This window comes from Sus scrofa, chromosome 14 (genome assembly GCF_000003025.6).
Source record: "Sus scrofa isolate TJ Tabasco breed Duroc chromosome 14, Sscrofa11.1, whole genome shotgun sequence".
NCBI classification, from domain to species: domain Eukaryota; kingdom Metazoa; phylum Chordata; class Mammalia; order Artiodactyla; family Suidae; genus Sus; species Sus scrofa.
Window position 1 is genome coordinate 69195011 of NC_010456.5, and position 22856 is coordinate 69217866.

A 22856-nucleotide genomic window follows, 5' to 3' on the forward strand; every position below is an offset into this window, starting at 1 on the left:
GTCTAATGTCCATATTGAACAGAAAATACCATTTAAACCCTGAATTAACTTCTAGCAGATATAGTTTATGTTACCTTGTGTTCATATAGTAGTTTGTAAAAGTACCCTCCCAAACTGTAACATATGTAACTGAAGGAGAATATGCATGAAGGTGTTACCTACACTACTGGTTGGACTCTCAGCAACTCATTGTTCCACTCAAGACACATACCACCAAAAATAAATGCCAAATAAATAGACAGTTCTTCATTTTTATTGCTTTAACATACATAGTTTACTTACCAGTTGAGCCAATCATTAATAAACTCCAGTGACATGAGTTGAAATAAATACACAGTTTCAAATAATACTGCATAATTTCAATACAAAACCAGTGTTACATGTGTGAAATAATCGAGAACACAATGGAAAAAAATTGATTCAGTTAAGCACAAAAGGCATGCAGAATCTCAAACAAGGAATATGTGGCCTTCTATGTCAATGTCATGAGGGTATTAAAGAACTGCATCTATTCCTGAATAACTCCTTTTCGCTGATTGGTAAAATTGACTTTAAGAATAAATAGTGACCAGAAAGCTCTACAAATGTTTTGGTCATGGTTTATCTACAGCCAAGCCATAAAACTACTTAGAATTGGCAGTTACCAAAGTAGGTGGTTCACTGAGCCCCATTCTGCCTTCTGCACAGCAGGGTGAGGTGTACAGACAAGGCAGTATTAAATACCTCAAATCCCACTAAAGTTCTCAAGATATCTCTGGAATAAACAAGACAATTATCAACTGCTCACTTGTATTTGATCTCAGACTTTCTTATTTTAAATCTGCCTTCATTCTGAAGTATAACATGCATATTACCTTCAGAAAAGTCACTGAGTTTAAACTGTCAAAGTTATTACTATGAAAGTACATAAGGTAAAGTAAGGTTTTTTTTTTTTTTTTTTTTTTTTTGCTAAGTCACTATGAAACTAAAAACATAAAATGGAAAGCAGGGGCTTCTGGAAATCTTGCACAGGAAGTTTTAATTCATGTTTAATAACCTAACACAAACCTAAGAAATTTCTGTTTTAAAGATACAACTATTAGGCACTAAATAGGACATAACATAGGCTATTTCTATTTGTAGGGATTTGTTAGTCATGGATACAAAAGATAAATCATTATGCTGTCATTCAGGTCCAGGGAAATGTTCTTTGGAGGGATTTTTACCACATAAGCTTTCAAAATCAATAAGAAGCACAGTTTAACCCTGCAAGACAGTTGCTGAAATTCTCATATATCTATGTCCTTGTGTACCAACACATAAGAATAGAGAGTTATAATGGCATAGATTTGACAAACAATGGAATATTATCTCTACAATATTTTTAAAATTAATTTTATGTTTAAAGTCTCAGGAAGAAGAAAAGTTCTGTTTAACTGAGAGCATGATCCCAGATTTGCCTCTTTCCTTTGTGAATAAACACTCCAGTCAAAATTTGATGTTAGAAGCCAAGGAAATTTGTCAGTATTAGCTAGGCTTTTACTGCTAATAGGTTCTTTCAGTATTAGAGGTTTAGATAATTCAGAAAGATGGGAAACTGATATGTCATGTCAAGGGTTGGCCTGGGAATATGTGATAACATGGCTGTCTGAATAGAAAAAAAAATTTATCTGCAGGCTTTGAACTATTGATGTAATTACTGAAAGGTAGCTTTAAATGTCTGCTTTGAATGATGTAGGTTTGGAGACACACACACACACACAACACACACACACACACACACACACATCTTTAAAAAAAGTTTTGATGCTTCTTCTCCTACACAGGAAGCCAGCAAGCATTTTAAATGTGCATCTCATTATCTACTGAAAAATCCAGTCCATTTTTTGGGAAATCTGGATGGTGTAGTGGTTAAAAGTTCACCCTCTAGAGGACAACCAAATTTTTAGCCAAATTTTAAAGCAGTGATTTTTCAAGCAAGATCCATATCTTCATTTGCCTTATCTAAGGAATACAGCTGATAATGTTTATGCCATAGAGTTATTGAGATGATTAAATAAGGTCATAGATTTGACACAGTTGGCTCATAAGGACAATGGTTACTGTGTTTTGTTATCTGGTATATCCTAAGAACTTGGAACAGTGCTGGAACTTCAAATTTGTTCAACAAATATTTGTTACGTATATAACACCCTGATTAAATGTGATATTGGAAAGCATTTCACCCATCATCAGCCTAGAAAAATGGCTGAATTTCTCTTGCTCATCTTGCAAACCATATCACTAAATGACCCTCAAACATTGTGTAGTTCATACTCTTGCCCTGATATGACTTCACCCAAACCACCAAAGACCAGTGCCCCATCCAGTCCTTGAAACTTTCCTCAGAAGAGGCTGCCTAATCTTCACAGAACCAAGAACCCTCCTCTCTCTGGTATAAAAATTATCTTCTTCATCAACTTTTCTATTCCTTTTTCCACCTCTGTCACTTTTCTTACCCACTTTCTTTAAAACTTCTCTGTATTTACTGATTTTTTTTCCTCCAACTTGTTAAATTCATTTTCAAAGTCAATCCTTGTGTTTTGTTCCTGTAAACCAATGTTGGCTGTTGGATGCCAGAGGCCAGCTTGTAGCCATGAAATATTTTGTCCTAGGATCTACATATAAGCCAGCCCTACAAACCATCTACTGCCTGGGGAGGGGATTCTGGTAAGGTTGGTTTCCATTTGGAAGTGGTTCTTTCAGTTAGCATTATCTTCTTTTGAAGTGTTCAGGAATAGGTCCAATCTACCTCAGTAGGAGAATAAATCCACATAAAAGAATTAATATTTTAAATTATTCTTTCTTTTGCTTTAATAGAAAAATGCTTATTGTTCATGTAAAATGGTTAAAATAGCCAAAAATGCATTTAAAATTTTAATTCTTCCTCTCTCTCTTAGATGTCTAGGATAGTGTTAAAGCCTTGATTAGGGCATATTTAGCTGCATACAACTAGTTTTAATAACATCCACATTTTCTTTCCTGGTTGACCTAAAGAACCAAAATGAAAACTTTAAACTCCTTTTTGTGTAGACTCTTCCATGATTAGGTCTGGCTTGTTTATTTGGTAGTAACATGCAAAATACTAATATTACGGATATTATAATGATATGGGAAGAAAGAACAAAGGAAATGCTATGGGTTTTTATCTGATTAAGTATTGCTTTCTGGTATGTGATATATAAATGAAATGGTATATAAATATAAATGTATCAGGTTCTCAGGTTTATATAAATATAAACCTCACAGACATTTTGCTAGTTGACTTAAAATGGATTATTATCATAAATTGCAAGTTACAGTATTTTAACTGGCTGCCCCTACATTTTCTGATCAAGTCAAACAAGAATATTCCTGACCTTCCAAACAGAAAAATGGCTGCTTGATAACTAAATATGCAATAGACAGGCTGTCTTAATAGATGGATTGACAAAAGAAAGTACAGATTTTATTCAACTTGATATTCTGGTGCTTTCTTTGCTGACCTAGAGAACTACTTACAGTGATAGTGAAACAGGCCAGCAGTTCTGCAATGAGTTCACTAGAGAAGGGTAAATATCACCAGCAAAAGTCTCAATCTCACTCTGCGCATTCTGTCACTATACAGAAACGCGTATCCATAGGAACCACAATGCTTAGCGTGGAAGTGTGAATTTGATACCTAAAAAGGTAAGAGTGTTTTCCGGAATAGAAAAAAAAAAAAAAAAGGATAATGCTATTGCAAATAAAAATCAATAATTTTAAACTAGAATGTTACAAAATATATTAGTCAATTTGTATGTGAGGGAGACTCCTTAGGGGATGAGAGATGGAAGACAGAGATTTTTTTGTGCATAGACTAAGTGGAAGGGACATTATTTGAGGGTAACTGACTGGGAAGAGCAGGCCTGACTGCATCATTCTAGTAGCAAATTGACAGCAGTTAAAAGGAAGACATCCAGCTCCAGGGTGGTGAGACGAAAAGACCACTCTGAAAGTGAAGGCATAGGAAGGCACTGGGAATACTTTATTATTGGACATTAGTGTTTTCAGCAACTCATTGAATTTGAGGATCACTAATTATTAGGCTTGTGGTCCAAATTTGGCACTTAACTTTGTGTTCACAATTTTAACTATCTTGATTTAATGTGATTCAAAAACTGATGTCTTTGAAAGCTGTTAAGTGTGCAAGAATGCCAGCCCACAGAGGTGGGCTTTTTGGTATAGTTGTGGGGTTACTTACCCCCATACGGAAGGAATTTTATGGGGAACATATATGCTATATTAATAAATTAGGAGATTTTTTTAAAGACCAGAAGGCAAATTTTAAAATATTGTTTCTAATACATTTATAGTTTTCATTCATGTCTGAAGACAAGCAGAAAGAGAATAATTAACAAATTACCTTAGAAATTTAAGTGTTTGAATTTTTTCCCATACTTACTCATCGAGCCCTTTAGAAACAAATAAATATTTTAATCCATTAATTTCCACTTGAGATAAGTAAAAGGAAGAGATTTATATTGATCAACTTTCATATTTGATGAAAACCTTTCAAGTTTTCTAATTAAAAGAATCTTGGGAGTCCCCATCGTGGCTCACTGGTTAACGAACCCGACTTGCATACTTTGAGGATGTGGGTTCAATCCCTGGCCTTGCTCAGTGGGTTAAGGCTCTGGCATTACATAAGCTGTGGTGTAGGTTGAAGGTGCAGCTTGGATCTGGTGTTGCCATGGCTCTGGTGTAGACCGGAAGCTACACTCCAATTTGACCCCTAGCCTGGGAACCACCATGTGCTGCAGGTGCGGCCCTAAAAGACAAAAGAAGACAAAAAAAAAAAAAAAAAAAAAAAAAAGAATCTTTAGGGATTTTGCAAATATTTTCTAACTCATCATTCCAATTTCAGCCTAATATCTGATAGTGGTGCTGGTGATGGAACTATCCTTGTAGGTGGTATTAAACCCTCTACTTTCTCTGAAATATTTTTTTTTCCTACATAAGTTAACCTCAATTGATTTCACTAAAAGAAAAATGTGTGTCTTGATTAGCAAGATAAAGCAATGTTATCATTAGATGAAGCTCTGATCTCTGTGATGCGATTTTAAAATGGGCATAGATGGGCTACCAAGTAATCATCCTCATTAAGAGATTTCTGTAATTCCCTTGGAGAAGGGCTTAATTATAAATATACACCACCCTCATACTGACTGATTAGATTCATTTAACTATGTTTTATAATGTGAAGATTTGTTAATATATTTTCTGCTAATTTTTCTTGTGTGTATTATATTATTAGCAGGTTTGAATTAAATTAAATCCTAAAATGCTGCCCACTGCAGGAATTCAGTCAGGTGGACAGATGTCTTTCTCAGCTCTATGCATGTTGTTCTTATTGCACCTTTGATTATTACAGCAGACTTTACTCCTGGGACATTCTCCAAGTTAATTTGTTTATTAAGTTATGCTTAATTATAGTTGTTTGTTTTGAGCTAAGCTGAAAATCTATCTACATTGAAGAGGAGACTTGTTCACATCTTATTTGGGGTCAGAGTGATTTTTTTTGAAGATAGATACAGAGGTTATTTGATAATTGTGTAACTTTAAGATATTTCTGTTCTTTTGGCATCCAATGCTGCATTTTTAATTCCATCCGGTGGAAAGCTGATGTACAATCAAGCAGATATTAGATTTTCTAAATGAGACTCTTAACATTCTTGAGCATGTGGCTTTAGGCAATAAGATACACCAAGAGTCTGGTAATTAATATTTTTTCTCGACTAAATTATAAATTGACACTCTACCTGAGAAAAGGAAGTGTCATAGATGTAATTCTTGTAACGTCTATTCTTAGAGCAGAAAATTATGATAGCATTTCAACAAAAGTAATTCCCTATTTTGCTTCCATTAGCTAGCTAGTTCTGGAAAGTTGAATTATCTGGATCTAGAATTCCTTTGTGCACTACCTTTACTTTTAGGGAGTGGACACTGTCCGGAATAATTAGTGTGGACCGGTGCCTACTGGCCAGTGCAAGGCAGAGAGGAATTTATTGCTTTACCTCATTGAATGTTATGTATTTAGCCCAGGTAACCTAGCATTTTGGATGAAAAATATAATACATTGCAATAAGGAGTTTTTATTTCCCCCATAGTTTATAATGGCCTATTAAATCTCTTTCCCATGCCACTTTGCTCAAGATACCATACACATTACGCTATCAACCTTTACACATTCTTATGTTTCACACATTCTTTTACTCAACCTGGTATTCTGCACATTAATTGCTGTTGCATGCTTGAACTTTACCTAGTCAAACTAAGATGACATGGTTGTTAAAACTACTCTTAATGACAATGTTTTACAAAGTTAAAATTATAGTATAATTTTGATCAAGTAGAATAGGAAATGCATGTTTAAAATCCTGTGAATGGTAACTCTATGCATGAGAAAAAGTGAAATTGAAACTTAACTCCTCCAAAGAAAAACAGATAAGTAGACAGAAGCATGCATTAGACTCTGAAACTATTATAAAGTCCATTATGAACTCAACTAGGGAGGAGCTTGATGATTATAGTTATAAAATGACCTCAGTGACTTTTATTTTTTTAAATGTTATTAAAATCACTCCAGCTTTATTGCCATTAACTCTGCTTCATAGTTCAATGGTATAATTCACCTATATTTTTTGAGTTATATTTTACTCAATGTCAAAAGTGTTTTCAAATTGGCCTTTTCCTGTTAATTATACTTTCAAGATGATACAAATGGAGTTTTAAAGTCATGCAGAACTCTTTATACTTCTGTTATCATAGCTCACTTGGGGATATAGTTAGATGTCCATTTCCCCAATGCATGATAACTCTTCCTTGATATATGTATTCTCATGGATGCTTTTAAATCTAAAACTCAATGTGCAGAACTGCTGGACACAATGACTCTAAAAGGCATATTTGTGGCATCAAAACTCATTGTAACCTTTATAATATTAATACATTTCTTCATGAGTAAATAAGGCAGACCTCAAAAATCCAGAAAATAGCTTGATTGCTCAAGCTTGGTTAGTTTCAGATGATGTTAGCTCAATCAGCTGACAATAGTCATAAATATCCATAAATTGACTTTTTTTCCTGTAGCAGGAATCATTCATGTCTGTCAGACTAGGTCAGATAAAGGAAATATGGAGATGAAATAGGAACATAATTTATGAAGTCTTTTGTTTCCATTGAAAACCAAGTCAAAAGCTCATGTCAATGTTTTAATTCAAAATGGAAAAGGTGTGTATACTAAGCTGTTAGAGATGAATAGGACTCAACTGAGTCTCCTGTGTGCCTTTACTAATGAATGTAAGATTCTCTGTGATGGGAAAGGCTGAATGAGACCTGAAGATTTTATTCATTCAACAAGCATGTATTGATTACTTATTAGGTGCCGGCCACACATAAATGACAATGACATGATCCCAAATATATGTCGCTCATGCGGGTTAGGCTTCCAATATTTTACCTTATTGGTGGCTTAAATTCTAAGTTAGTGAACCTACGGAAATAATCAAGTGTGAAAAATAGAGCAGGGTATTTAGCCATGACTTTGTAATATAAACACGAGAGTAGAATAGCGGTTTCAGTAGACATGTCTTCCTCTAAATTCACTCATGACTTGCACAGGGTGGATTTTTTTCTTGGCTGAGCCTCGCCTTACAGCAGCATATGTTTCTTCTGGCTTCTCTCTTTTAATCAAGGGTTTTTTCGCAGGAGCCTTCATTCTCCACATCACAACTGGGTGCCGGGGCCCCACAGGACTCTGAATTCGGATGATTTTGGTTGAAGCAATGTAGGACATTTTCACTGTTTGCACTACAGCATTCATTAAATTTTTGGCTGCTTGGATCAAGGAGGTGACACTATCCAACTGTAGGGGGGAAAAAAGCTATTATTCAAAAATATAATCAGGAAGTCGAAGATATATAACGTTAAAGAAAATGAAATGCTCCACTTTGTTTTTACCCCAAAAATGGATGAGTTAATGCTCATTTTACACATAAGTCTATTTTAAGTCAATTATCCACTTATATAATACATACACAGACCCATATTCTATCTTCTAGGAGGACGTCTTAATTTCTTTCTCTTGGATTTCAGTGAAATATATTATTTTAGTCTATATCATATCACAAGGTCCAGACAGTCACCGCATTCTTTGTAATGGATCTCTGAATGTCCAGGGTTAATATTGACCCCTTCTGTAAGAGAGGATTGTGTATAATAAAAGCTATACTATGTATAGTTAACTTAGAACAACAGCTGAAAATTCTTCTCAGGGAATTCACAGTTTAAGATAAACAGATGCACACATATGCATGCACATATGCATGTACACCACTCTTTTCATGAATACTTGCTGAATAATTCCACCTAAAAGAGTCTCCTTTTTAAAAACACATAATGTTCAAACCTATTATGCCATGTGTTAAAATGGATAAAGCCAAGGCTTTTCTGTCCAATGAATTGGTTTACATTCCAGGTCTGCCATTTAGTAACATGGACAAATCATTTAACTATTTTCATTCTAGTTTCCTCAGATGTTAAACAGGAAAAGAGTGCATCTTAGTGTTAAATGTCATGTGTAAAGAACCTAGTAGAGTGACTGACATATAGTTGATTGTTGTTACACATTTTCTTTGTTTCTTATTAAGGCTGACAAAATTGCTTAATTCTAAAGATATCCTAATGAAATTATGGAAAGACACTTTTCCCCTCATGATTCTGTTTTGTAATTGTTACATGTTCTGAGCTGTTCTCAAAAACAATCTCTGGGCAAAATGAGGTGGTATTCCTAGAATCTTGCAAAATCCTTTAGAGCTCAGCCAAGTCGGTTCATTTTTATATAACTAATGCCTCCTCTATTATTTTAGTTTGGCAGATTGTCATCCACAGCCAACTCCTACAGGGAGATGTGCCTCCACCACTGTCACCTCTCTGTGATGTGTGCTGTCAGGATGGAGGCTCAGACACTGGCTCTGGAGTTACTCAAATCCATCAGCAGCTGCCTGGCCTGAGCACTCTTCCTTTGCAGACGAGGAGTCTCATCTCATAGAATAAATGAGCCAAGGAAAGTTGTAAGCTGAGGTTATGTGCCTGGGGCAGTGGTCTAGCTGGCTGCTTCCTTGGATGAAAATTTAATTAGCTCCATTATATGCCAAACCTGAAATCCTTGAAAAGGTAACATGGAAAAATATGTAATTTGAAAGGCAGTAATACTTGGCAACTACACAGTTTTAAGTCTTTGGACTTATTGAAGCCAGAAAGGTAAAATTTGTGCATGTGACAGGAATGACAGAATTTTTATAAACATTAAACAGGATTTCATGAAGCACTCACATGTATTTCAGAGAACACATAGAGCTTCTGAATATGTATGCAACTTTTAAAAAAAGAAAAAAGAACTAGACCTTGGATAGAATAACACACTTTGTTATTAATGTTACTCTATGGACAAATTACAGCCTAAAATCTGTTGTTTAATAATTAGCGACTTTCATTAAAAACCTCCTGGAGCTAGTTAGATACTAAAAGTAGCTTACAGTCTCATGATAGGAAGAACACTATTTTTTAAGTTATGAATTGACATGAACAGTATTAAGGATCCTTGGTAGTTTTGTCTCAAATTAAAATACTTGGTTTATTCCAAGGGCTCTGTGCTATCATTAAATCTTCTGTAGAAGGGGGAAAGGCACCTGCTGTCATTTAGGATTTCAGCAGAGGCACTGGCCTTCCCACCATAAAACCTACATTATTGTCTCCTCCTTTTGACTCTGTAATCTTATCATGTATAGAGTGTATTTATTTTATGTCTTTTTGATTTTTCCATAAAAGTGGTCTCTGTGTGTATCTGTAGTCTAGAAAAGATGTTTATGTTAAATTCATGCCATAAAATGTGGAAATTGGTTTGTCTTCTTTCCTCCCTGAATCAGCAAAGCCCTGTCTGTGAAATTGTGATCTCTTACAGTAGCCTCTGACAGATCCTTTTATTTTAAAATCCCAAATGACTAGAGTAGACCTTCTCCTCTGGTTGACTGAGAAAAAAATAACATAGGACAAATCATCCCCCTAGGAGAGCCTGAAGACTAGTTTTGCAGACAGATGAGGACAATTGCTGTGAGAAGACTGTTATTTCATGAGGAAAGCTTTTAAGACCTTCCATGAAGAACTTTGAGGTCTAAGAGCTATGTGCACTAAGAGACATGACTTTCCAATTAGCCAAATCACAGGCCATGCCAGCAAGGGGCACAGACAAGCCCATAAAATGGTAGGGAATTTTGCTCGAGGCCCAAGCAGTGCTTCAGGACTATTCATAGAGAATAACTACACAGTTTCATGTCTGCCAAAAAAGTACTATAAATCCTCTCATCCAGGCCTACTTTAATGAAAAATTCCCCAAGGAAAGGATTCAAAAGAATCCGTTTTTGAGAACAAAGCAAATTTGAGTAAAGTAACACATTGGGGTCTCTATGTTCAACTTATTGAACAAAGTTTTCTGAATTTCACAAATGTACCTGTGCAAAGTGTATTATTTTACTCTAAGGGCCTGGTAGAGTAAGCCAATCAGAGTGTAAAACTCAGGTAGAAGAATTCTCTTACCCTTATGAATCACTTTTATCAACCAGAAAGTCTTATAGGCAAATATAACTTAAAATGGTTACCATAGAAGGAGCTATTTTTCCCAAAATCTGGTAACATGCTTCTCTGACCTAGATGAAATATTCTTTTTTTTTTTCATCAATAAAGGAATTTTAATTGGAAATGAGTGCTTTGAAACATAAAAATTCTGGATATATTCTAAGTATCACCTCTAACTATGTAATATATATCTGTGCACATACTGGCAACAATCTGAAGGGAGATGTAATATGTGTTAATAACTTAGCTTTATTTTTTCCATTTTCTATTAAAATTCCTTTATTCCTAAAGAAAGGGGAGTCATAATTGAGGCAATTCTATTACACTATTTTATTTATTTTTTTTTTCTTTAGTGCCACACTCGCAACATATAGAAGTTCCCTGTCTAGGAGGGTCAAGTCAGAGCTGCAGCTGCTGGCCTACACCACAGTCCCAGCAACACAGGATCCAAGCCACATCTGTGACTTCTCCCACAGCTTACAGCAACACTGTATCCTTAACCCACTGAGCAAGGCCAGGGACCGAACATCTATCCTCATGTATACCAGTCGGGTTTGTTACCACTGAGCCATGACAGGACTGGCTTATTATTTAATTTACATACATTTTAATCCTTTAATATAGATGAAGTGTTCTTGATCAAAGTTTCACTTGAGAACCAAAATGTCTTCTAATGTCCCCAAACCTCCTAAAGTTATATGTAAATATTTTCATGCAAGTACGTGTAAACAGTTTCTTGTTGTCTTCTTTCCATAAAAGGGAAAGGATTAAAAATAGTTCATCAGGAGTTCCCGTCATGGCGCAGTGGTTAACGAATCCGACTAGGAACGATGAGGTTGCAGGTTCGGTCCCTGCCCTTGCTCAGTGGGTTAACGATCTGGCGTTGCCGTGAGCTGTGGTATAGGTTGCAGACGCGTCTTGGATCCCGTGTTGCTGTGGCTCTGGTGTAGGCCGGTGGCTACAGCTCCGATTGGACCCCCAGCCTGGGAACCTCCATATGCCACGGAAGCGGCCCAAGAAATAGCAAAAAGACAAAAAAAAAAAAATAGTTCATCAAAGAGGATTTTGACTGAAATGTCTGTGATCTACATAAGTTTGTTCCCTTACCACAGTAAATAGAAAGATAGCCACCCTACTTACAGTGGTGACTTGTGCTTAGTCTTATATCACTGGTGTGTTTTCAAAATAACTGAGCTTGTTGGTCTATCACTGTCACCATAAGTTACTAAATATTGTCTATGCCCAAACATAAATTGAACATAATTCATAAATTCTGCTTTTTTTGAGGATCTAGATGAATACAGAGATTGTGTCCAGCATTAGTTCTTAATCTAACTTGCAGAATGTATTTTGCAAATAATCCAAATTATGACCATCTAAAAAGAGTCCTTCTCAATTTTATCATTCTATAGAAATCTTATTATAATGTCTCTTCTGTGATTTGTGGTATGTACTCTGTAATTTAAGTTAAGCTACAGCACTAATCTGTCCAGTTCTAACAATGTTTTCAGATGAAAGGCTTGGTCCTATTTAGAGATAAGTCTCCAACCCTTTGCTAAGGCAAAGGAGGAGTTTAGGAGTTCCCACCATGGCTCAGTGGAAACAAATCCGACTAGTATCCATGAGGAAGCAGGTTTGATCCCTTTCCTTGCTCAGTGGGTTAAGGATCCAGTGTTGCCATGAACTGTGGTGTAGTTTGCAGATGCAGCTTGGATCCCCACGCTGCTGTGGCTGTGGCGTAGGCCAGCAGCTACAGCTCCTATTCAACCCCTATCCTGGGAACTTCCATATGCCATGGCTGTGACCCTAAAAAAGGCAAAAAAAAAAAAGTGAAGGAGTTTAACAACAATAAAGTGTATGCACCCCCCCAATATCAACTTTTTGTCCATCTGATTAGTATACATAGGATGGGTGTTTGGATTTTTACAAACACCCACGTTAAATACCTGTAATATAAGTCCTCAGCAACTATATCAAGGTGGAATGTTTGCTGACAAATCATTTTCCACATCTTACTGTAATTTTTGATAGCCAAGAAGAATATCCAAAAAGACATGCTAGTTATTCCTTCTTTACATTTTCTGAGTTCCGCATCTATGTTACATCAGAACACCAGAATACCAGAATGTCTTGTACTATTCTACACTACTGTAACTCCCTATGGTCTGAATATAAAACCTTGATAGTCAGGTATGTGTTTTGCATGAGGTTGCTAAGCTGAAGTGAGACTCACTCCCACTGATGTGTATTCCATCCCCTTGCACCTGGGCTGTCACCCCAGGGAAGCATAGATAGCTTCCCAACCCCTGTGTGAATTGCCATGCCAACTACTATTGCTGGAACCCCTGTGGCAAGAAAAGCCTTATGTTACCTGGAAAAAAATATTTCCTGTCCTATATCCTTCCGGGTAAACTGGTACCAAGTGTAGTCTATGATATTCATGTGAGCCTCAATGTTTAGCTGAACTTAAAAAACTTCTGGTGGATGGTGCACCTGGTGGATGTTGAAAGGCAAATGTGTAAAGTTTGGCTCTAAGTACAATAACAACCTATAATAATTGCTAGTATCTATTGTGTGCTTCCTGTATGTTGGTGTTATTCTAAATAGTTGAAATAAATGAACTCACAATAATTCTATGAGTACTATTATTATCTCCATTTTAAAGGTAAGGAAACAAAGGAACTAGAAGGTTTTGGTAGCTTGCTCAGGCAACACAGCTATTAAAGGGTAGAGTTGGAATTTGAGTCAAGGCAGTCTTGTTCAAGTACCTGGTGCTTTTGTTACCCATCGCACAACCCTGCCTCTCAGTAATACGTCACTTCCATGGTGTATTTATTTTCAGATATTGTATAGTTGAAGAAATTATACCAACATTTTTACAATATCTAAAATTTAAAACAAGATCCAATAACTGTTTTTAGGAAGATTATAGAAGGTTTGCAATGCATATTGGTACTAAGAAAAATGAGGGTATCTTAATTGTTAAGGTATTTTTTTAGGATGGTGCTTTGATGTTTATACTCTATCATCTTCCGAGCAGTACTTTTTTGAAATAGTAAATAAAAATACTCAGTCATCCTCATAGGCCTCAAACGGTTTTAGGTTAAGGGTGTTTTCTAATAAAATCTTTAAAATTTTTAAAATGTAGATCTCAATAAATGCATCAACAAGACAAATATAAACCATAAACAACTCATACTATAGCTTCAAGACATGGAATTGTATATTTATTTCATCTCTAAAATGCATGATAGTGTAAAAACAAAGTATTTTCTGATTCTCAAAAAAAGTAATTTGCCTTAGTTTTGCAATAGAAATCAGGATTTGGTCCCCTGATCCTGGAATTTCTATTTAAACTTTATTTAGTTTTAATAATTTTAAACTATTTGGAAATAAGATTAACATAGGTAATGTAAAAGGCATTATGTATGTGTGTTGATAGATAACAAGTGACAGCTTAACTATTTCCTAAAAACTTAAACACTTTTATGGTATTTCTAACTTATGATTAATGGTTAGAGTTGTACACTGTAGGATATGTTTAAATATATATTTGTTACCAAAAATACATCATCTTGGAGTTCCCATTGTAGTGCAGTAGAAATGACTCTGACTAGGAATCATTAGGTTGTGGCTTTGATCCATAGCCTCATTCAGTGGGTTAAGGATCAGCATTGCTATGAGCTGTGGTGTAGGTGGTAGACATGGCTTGGATCTGGTGTGACTGTGGCTATGGCCGGCAGCTATAGCTCTGATTTGACCCCTAGCCTGGGAACCTCCATATGCCACAGGTGTGGCCCTTAAAAGCAATAAATAAATAAATAAATAAATAAATCATGTAATTCAGTATATTTTTAGCATTCACTCTGAACTTTCCTTCAGGACTAATTTTATCCCAATACTTGCTTAACACATTCTTTTGTTTCTGAACAGATTTTTAGAAGTATGGTCTGTATTGAAAACATTCTCCTTTTTCAGATGCATTCAAAAAGGATAAAGAGCCAGGCTGGCTTAATGCGAAAATCAAATAACGGGCTTTTTTAAGGCTAGTAAAAATGGAGTTACACATCGAAATTGAAATTGTCAAGCTTATAATTAAATCAATAAGGTGGCTCCTTTGAATATGCAGTTATTCTAATGGGCCACTGATAGGCTTCATCTGAAGCCTCTCAGAAAACCTGTGCTTTGCCACCTCTCCATTAGAGCATGACAACAGAAAAGGACAACTTAAGTTGAAAGGGGAAGAATCAATGGAATAACGAAAGAAATTTAGCACTGAAAGAGCCAGACATGGAATATGACATTTATTCAGTTGTAATATATTCCTGTCAAAAAAAATTTTTAAATCTTGCTGTTTTCTATGGCACATACTCCAAGCCAAAAACATTTTCTGTGATCTTGAAATAATCACAAACATAACACAAATTCAGGTGGCTACTCAGAATGCCTTTTAATTCTATTTCAAATGGTATCTTACACAAATATAATTGGTAATGTTAATGATTAGTTATTCTTCAATCGTGATGGCTTAAAAGCAGATGGTTAACTGAAGAACTAATTTTATATGACAATTACAGCCCATGTACTATTTACACAGATTCCAAAAAATTAGTATATTCTTTATTAAGTAACGCTAGGAGTAGTGGGCTGGGTTTGGCATGGTTCTCTGAGCATTTGTGTTTCAACTTATGCTTTTTCTTCTCTCCTGCATCACGCAAGGGCTCTGAGGTCTACCCTCTCCACAGACATCTATGAATGATATTCAAGCTGACATCTTGATGATGTTGCAAGAACTCTGGGCTAAGAATGGACTGATACTGGACCTGGATCCTACACTCATCTCTTGCTTGATCACAGGTAAGGAAAAACTAGGTTGTGTGAAACTAAAAATCAAAATAGTATCAATTTTCCAATCCATGCAAGGACTTCCATTCCACAGACCTTTTCACATTCCTACTGTTTTTCATCTTTATTATATAATTTGAACCCCTCTATTACCAGTACTAATCACTTCTTAGCTTGCTTCTCTCAGCTACAAACATCCAGTAGAGGAGCATGTTCCCAGCGGTGATCCACCAGTTTTTCTCTTTTAGAGAGTCCCTTCACTAGACAAATGACTTTCTAGGTAAATTATGGGCACCAACATGAAGCTGACAATGTTTTGTGTGTCTTTAGCCAATTTTGTACTTATTCTACCCAAATATTATTTCAAACTTCCAATCTAATCAAAACTTGGATACCTCACATTCTCACTTGTTCTTAGATGACTTCACTTAAAATAGATATAAAGCAAGCAAGTAAACAACAGCAAAAGAAACAGAAATAGCAAAATGAACTTTTCCTTAATTCTTAGTGATTTTTGTTAAAATAAAAGTTATCTCTTTTTCTCTCTGTAGCCAATACTTCCAATAATACTCTGGATTCTATGCCTTCTCTGTCTTCTTGGAGATTTTGCACAATTTGTCTATTTCTTTTCTACTAATGCATCTTCATTCTATTCCTTTCCATTGTCTTTTTCATGTAGTATTTTTAATGTTTTTATTGAAATATATAGTTAATACACAATGTTAGTGTCAGGTATAATAAATAGTGATTTTTATATATAGTAATGCATTTAAGGTTATTATAAAATATTGACTGTATTCACTGTGCTGTACATTACATCCTGTATCTAATTTATTTACACATTTCATTTTTTATCTCCTAATACCATACCCCTATTTTGCTACTCCCCCACATTTTTCCCCACTGTTAATCATTAGTTTATTCTCTATATTTGTGAATCTGTTTCTGTGTTGTATTTCACGTTTGTTGTATTTTTTAGATTCCACATACATGTGAAGAAATACAGTGTTTGTCTTTGTCTGACTTACTTCACTAACCATAATGTCCTATAGGTCCCTCAATGTTGTTGCAAAAGGCAAACTTTCATTCTTTTTTTATGGATGACTAATATTCTATTTCTTTACACACACACACAAACGCACACAGCCCCCACATTTGCTTTGTCCTTTCATCTTTTAATAGACATTTAGTTCTGCTTCCATGTCTTGACTACTGTAACTAATGCTACTGTGAACATTGGGCTGCATATATCTATTCAAATGAGTGTTTTCATTTTCTTTGAATATACACCCAGGAGTGGAACTGCTTGATAATGTGGTAGTTCTATTTCTAATTTTCTGAGAGATCTCCATACTGTTTTTTCATAAACCAATTTACATTCCAAACAGCATTGAACTAGGGTTCCCTTTATTCATATCCTCACCAAAATTTTCATTTCTTATCTTTTTGATGTTGGCAATTCTGACAAGTGTGAGGTGATATCTCATTGAGGTTTTGATTTGAATTTCCCTGATTAGCAATGTTGAGCATCTTTTCATGTTCCTGTTTGAAATTTGTATATTTTCTTTGTAAAAAATGTCTATTTAGGTCTTTTGCCTGTTTTTTATGTTTTTTTGTTTGTTTTTGATGTTTAGTTGTATGAGCTGCTTAATATTTTGGATATTAATTCCTTATCTGACATATCATTTTAGGCTATCTTTTCCAATTCATTAGGTTGTACTTAAATTTTGTTGATGGTTTCCATTGATGTGAAAATACTTTTACAAGATCCCAATTTGTTTATTTTTTATTTTGTTTCCCTTGCCTGAAGACACAGTTCCACAAAATAAGGCTAAGGCTCATATCAAAAAGTATACTACCTACATTTTGTTCTAGGAGTTTTATGTTTTTAGGTCTTACAATTAGGTCTTTAATCCACTTTGAGTTTATTTTTATATATAATGTAAGAAAATGTTTACCAATTCATTATTTTACATATAGCTGTTATTCAGTTTCCCCAGCATCACTTCTTGAAGAGACTGTCTTTCCCTGTTTATATTTTTACCTTCTTTGTCATAGATTAATTGACCATAACTGCATGAGTTTATACGTCTGCTCTCTATTCTGTTCCATTGATCTATGTGTCTGTTTCTGTGCCAGTAGCATGCTGTTTTGACTACTGTGGCTTTGTAGTATAGTCTAAAGACAGGGAGCATGGTATTTCCAGCTTTGCTCTTTTGCCTCAGGATTGCTTTGGCTATTTGAGGTCTTTTGTGGTTCCAAATGAATTTCAGGATTATTTGTTTTAGCTCTGTGAAAGATGTCATCTGTATTTTGATAGGCATTGCATTAAATCTGTAGATTGCTTTGGGTAGTATGGACATTTTAACAGTATTAATTTTCCCAACCCATAAACATGAGATCTTTCCATTTACTTGTATCTTTTTCAGTGTCTTTTATCAATAACTTATAGTTTTCAGAGTATTGTTCCTAGGTTAAGTTTATTCCTAAGTATTTTATTCTTTTTGATGTGGTTGTTAAAGGGATTATTTTCTTGACCTCTCTTTCTGATAGCCCATTTATTTGTGCATAGAGAATCATCAAAATTTTATATTACTCTCATATCCTACAGATTTATTGAATTCTTTTTTTTTTGTTGTTGTTCTAAAAGATTTTGGTGAATACTGACAGTTTTATTCTATATATAGTATCATGTCATCTGTGAATATTGACAGTTTTCTTTTGCTTTTTTTTTTTTTTTTTTTTGTCTTTTTAGGGCCACACCCATGGCTAGGGAGGTTCCCAGGCTAGTGGTTGAATCAGAGCTGCAGCTGCTGGCCTACACCACAGCCACAGCATGTTTTATTTCTCTCTTCCAATCTGGATTCATTTTGTTTCTTTTCATCCTCTGATTGCTGTGACTAGGACTTTAACACTATGTTGAGTCAAAGTGGTGAGAGTATGCATCCTTATCTTTTTCTCGATTATACAGAAATTGCTTTCAGTGTTTTACCACTGAATATAATGTTATCTGTGGGTTTGTCATAAATCGTCTTTATTATGTTAAGGTATATTTGCTTTAAACCCACTTTGTGAAGAGTTTTTACCATGAATGGATGTTGATTCTTATGTATCTATTGAGATGATCATGTGATTTTTATTTTAATTAAAAAATTATTGGAATGTAGTTGACTTACAAAGTTGTATTGGTTTCAGGGATACAGCAAATTAAATAAATTATGCATATGCATATATCCATTGTGATTTTTATGGTTCCTTTTGTTAATGTGGTATACCACATTGATTTTTGGATATTGATCCATCTTTGCATCTTGCATCCTTGTAATGAATCCCACTTGGTCATGGTGTATGATCCTTTTATTATTGGATTTTATTTACTAATGTTTTCAGTATTTTTGCATTATGTTCCTCAGTGATATTGGCCTGTAATTTTATTTTTAAAATTTTTGTGTCATGTTTATCAGTTTTTGTAACAAGGTAATGCTGGCCTCATGTAAGGTGTTTGAAAGCATTCCTTTCTTCATAATTTTTGAATAGTTTGAGAAGAATAGGTGTTAACTTTTTTCTAAAAATTTGGTAGAATTCACTTATGAAGACTTACGGTTTTGGAGTTTTGTTTGTTGGATTTTTCTTAACTGATTCTGTTTCATTACTGACAGTTTTTGTGCTCATGTTTTTATTTCTTCCTGATTCATTCTTGTGAGATTGTAAGTCTAGGAACTTTTCTATTTCTTCTAGATTGTATATCTTATTGGCATATAGTTGTTCTAGTGATCTTTCATGATCCTCTGTATTTCAGTGGCATCAGATATAACTTTCTATTTCTAATTTTACTGATTTGGGACCATGTTATTTTTTCCTTGATAAGTCTTACTTAAGGTTTATCATTTTGTTTATCTTTTTAAGTAGCCAATTCTTCTTTTGGCTGTGGAATGCAATTCAGCTCAGTCAAGTTCAAGATATTTACAAACTTCAGGGATGGTGGCTGAAAGAACTGTGGTGCATGAAAGAAGTTTTTCAGTGAGATAAATTGTATTTGAACATGTAATGACTGATGTATACAGAACAGACATTTTTGCTATCTGTGTCCCTTTCATGGTGGTAGCAGGGGTGAACTTTTGAGAAAGTGCTAAAAATCTGTAAGAAGATATATCTGTTCCATAGATGATTTACTTAGAATTCAATTCTATTAATTGAAATAGATTTTCTACCAACCAGCTCCAGCCTGAAGCTTTACAAAGTAACTAGACTATTCCATAACTACCTTAGGACAACTTTGTCAACCGTTTTAATTTCAAAAAGTTTATCTCATTCTTTTGAATACTCTAAGGATTTTATATTTGAGCCCTTTTAAAAACTTGCGGTTTTGTGCTTACATTTTTTTCTATTGTAGGTCATTTTAGCATATCTGTTTTCTGACAGAAAACAGATCAATGGATTCCTAAGGCTCAGGGATGAGTTTGTGGTAAAGGGGTGGGGTAAGGGTGCCACTTCGATTATGGTGGTGAGTTCTTCGTCAGATTTCAGAGTGAGTTTTACTGAATACAAATTCTACTTCAATAAATGTGACTTTAAAAATTTTACAAAAGAGAACTGGCTTACTTTTATTGATTTTTAATTGTTATTTTTATAGTCCCTATTTCATTTATTTCTGCACTGACTTTTATGATTTCTTTCTTTCTACCAGCTTTGAGTTTTGTTTTGTTTTTCTTCTTTTTCTTATTCTTTAGGTGTAAATTTAGGTTTATTATTGGAGATTTTTCTTGTTTCTTGAATTAGTCTTGTATTGCTATAAACTTTCCTCTTAGCTTTTGCTGCATCACAAGGATTTTAGACCATTTTCTTTCAATTTCTCTCCAGATTTTTTAAATTTATTTTATTCAGTGAACCACTGCTTGTTCAGTATCATGTTGTTTAGCCTCCAAGTGTTTTTTTTTTTATGTTTCTCCTATGTAGTTAATTTCTAGTCTCAGAGAATTATGGTTGGAAAAATATTCTTGGTATGATTTAAATTTTCTTAAAATCATTTTGGGATATAGGATTGGAGTTGGAGGTACCAGAGCCTGATCCAGGTGGATGCTGAAACTTATCCTATGCTCAGTGGCTATAGTGTCTCCAGACCCAAGGGACTGGAGCTGGACCATCAGAGAGATGGCTTTCTCCCAGGTGTGATGACAGTCTCTGACTTAGTTTAGGATATGTCCAAGGCCTAAGGACTTGGGGCTGCATTTCTGTGTTGGTTTCATTTTCTTCCCTGTATGTATTCCTTGGTTACAGGCTTGGTCAGATTTGGAGGGTTTGGTGCTGTGGCTGAGCTGACCTCATTCTTCCCAAATATGGAAGAGATGCATGTTCCTGCAATGATGGTGGTTTCTGCTCTGGAACTACTTTTCTTCCTCCAGCTGTGAGAATTGAGAATGGCTGCCTATGCATGGTCAGAGGCAGGGCTAGGATCTAAGCTCCCTCCATTCTCTCGAGGTATGTGCACTCTCATTGGCAATGGCTGCCTAGCATAAATGGGGAGAAGCAACAGGTGCAAGATGGTGTGGGGCAGGAGACTGGTGCAGGCTGGGGGCACAGAGCTCTGGGATGTTTTCAATCTGCTGCCTCTGTGCTGTGACTGGGAATAAGCAAGTCTGTGTGTGTGTCCTTCAAGAGGAGGGTCTTAGTTTCTTACCTCCAGGAATCTCCTCTGGTTTTCAAACCAGCTAAAGGGCTCATCCCAGTGTCAGACTCCAGGGACAGTGTGCTTAATGTATGTCTTGAACCATTTTTCCCCAGGAAAGATCTCTTAGTCTGTGATATCTCCCTGTTTTTCTATGTCTCCCACAGGAATGCAGGTTCCAACCAGATCACTTCTTCCTTCCTTTGTAACAGGCTCTTTTTGTGAATCTTAATTTACAGTTTTAGTTGTAGAAGAGCTATTCTGCTAGCCTCCGGGTCAGTTTTACTTATGGTTGCTATACATGTAGTTGTAGTTTTGATGTGTTTTGAGGGGAGGAGAGCCCAGCATCCTCCCACTCCTCCATCTTGATCTCTCCATCTTCATTGCAGTATTGAAATATTCTTGAAATCCTATCTTAAAATACAGTCAGATTTTTTGAAAGGTTTTCTGTTTTCCCTGACAATATTTTCTTTACATCTTACTTCTTAAGCAATCAGATTCTTACTTTCACATGTTTTCCCTTTTATTCTGATAGATATTAATAAATATATATGTATTAAATACATATAGTTTAACAATTAATACATGTTATATATTCTTACATATATTATCTAACATATGTGGTAAATACACAACATATATGCTAAGTAATTTAATATATAATTTTGTAATTTTGGTTTTTTCAACCAAATTTCATTTGTAAGATCAATTAATTCTCATTCTGCTATAGTATCTCATTATATAAAAGTACATTTTATTTAGCCATTTTACTGTTGATGGATCTTTACATTCTTTGGGGCTATTATGAATAGCAATTTATAAATATTCTGTTATATATATTCTGGTGAACAAATATATGAAATTTTGTTGGGTGGATACCTGAGAGTGTAATTACAGTCATGAAAATGCAAATATTCAATTTTATTGGTGATTTCCACAGATTTACAAAGTGCTCTTGTAAATTTATACTCCCATCAACAGTATATGAGAGTTTCAGTTGCAACATAGCTTCAACTATGAATTTTCCCCATATTTTTTTACTTAGCCATTTTTAACAGGTTTATATTTAAAACTTTAATGGGAACCTCCTTGATAACTAATGGAGCTTAGCATATTATCATGTTTATACTAACCTGTATTTAGAGACCTTGTAAAATTCATTTAATAATTCCTAAGTATTTTTCTAGATTTTTGTATTTTCTAAGTACATAAGAATGTCATCTATGAATAATGACAATTGTATACCTTATTATTCATTTATCTTGTCTTTTTTTCCCTTTCCTTGTTACACTAGATAGAACTACCTGTAAAGAAAAGGAGATATTTTGTTTGATTTTGTTTTAGTATAGTTTATTTACAATATTTCTTTTTTATGCTTGCATAATATTCCACTGTATGTATGTGTATATATATATATATATATATATATACACACCACAGCTTCTTTATCCATTCATCCAACCATGTACATTGAGGTTGCTTCCATGTCTTGGCTATTGTAAATAGTGCTGCATGCATTTTTTCAAATTATGATATTTTCTGGATATATGTCCAGTCATGGTATTGCATGATCATGTGGTAGCTCTATTTTTAGTTTTTTTAAAGACCGACCATACTGTTCTCCATAGTGGATGTACCATTTGCTCTCCAGCATTTATTATGTGTTGACCTTTTG

General features: G+C 34.8%; 1 protein-coding gene across 8 annotated transcripts in view; it reads right to left on the reverse strand.

Moving 5' to 3' along the window:
- Positions 221-22856, reverse strand: part of CTNNA3 (catenin alpha 3) — a 1779313-nt gene continuing 1756677 nt past the window's right edge. For 7 of the 8 annotated variants that reach the window (XM_021074384.1, XM_021074383.1, XM_021074382.1 and 4 more), the window contains one exon: positions 951-7903. In XM_021074384.1, the coding sequence (XP_020930043.1) occupies positions 7616-7903 (288 nt within the window). In that variant the 3' untranslated portion in view covers positions 951-7615. Of the gene's footprint in view, positions 7904-22856 lie in introns of all 8 variants that reach the window. The other variant, XM_021074380.1, reaches the window with a different exon arrangement.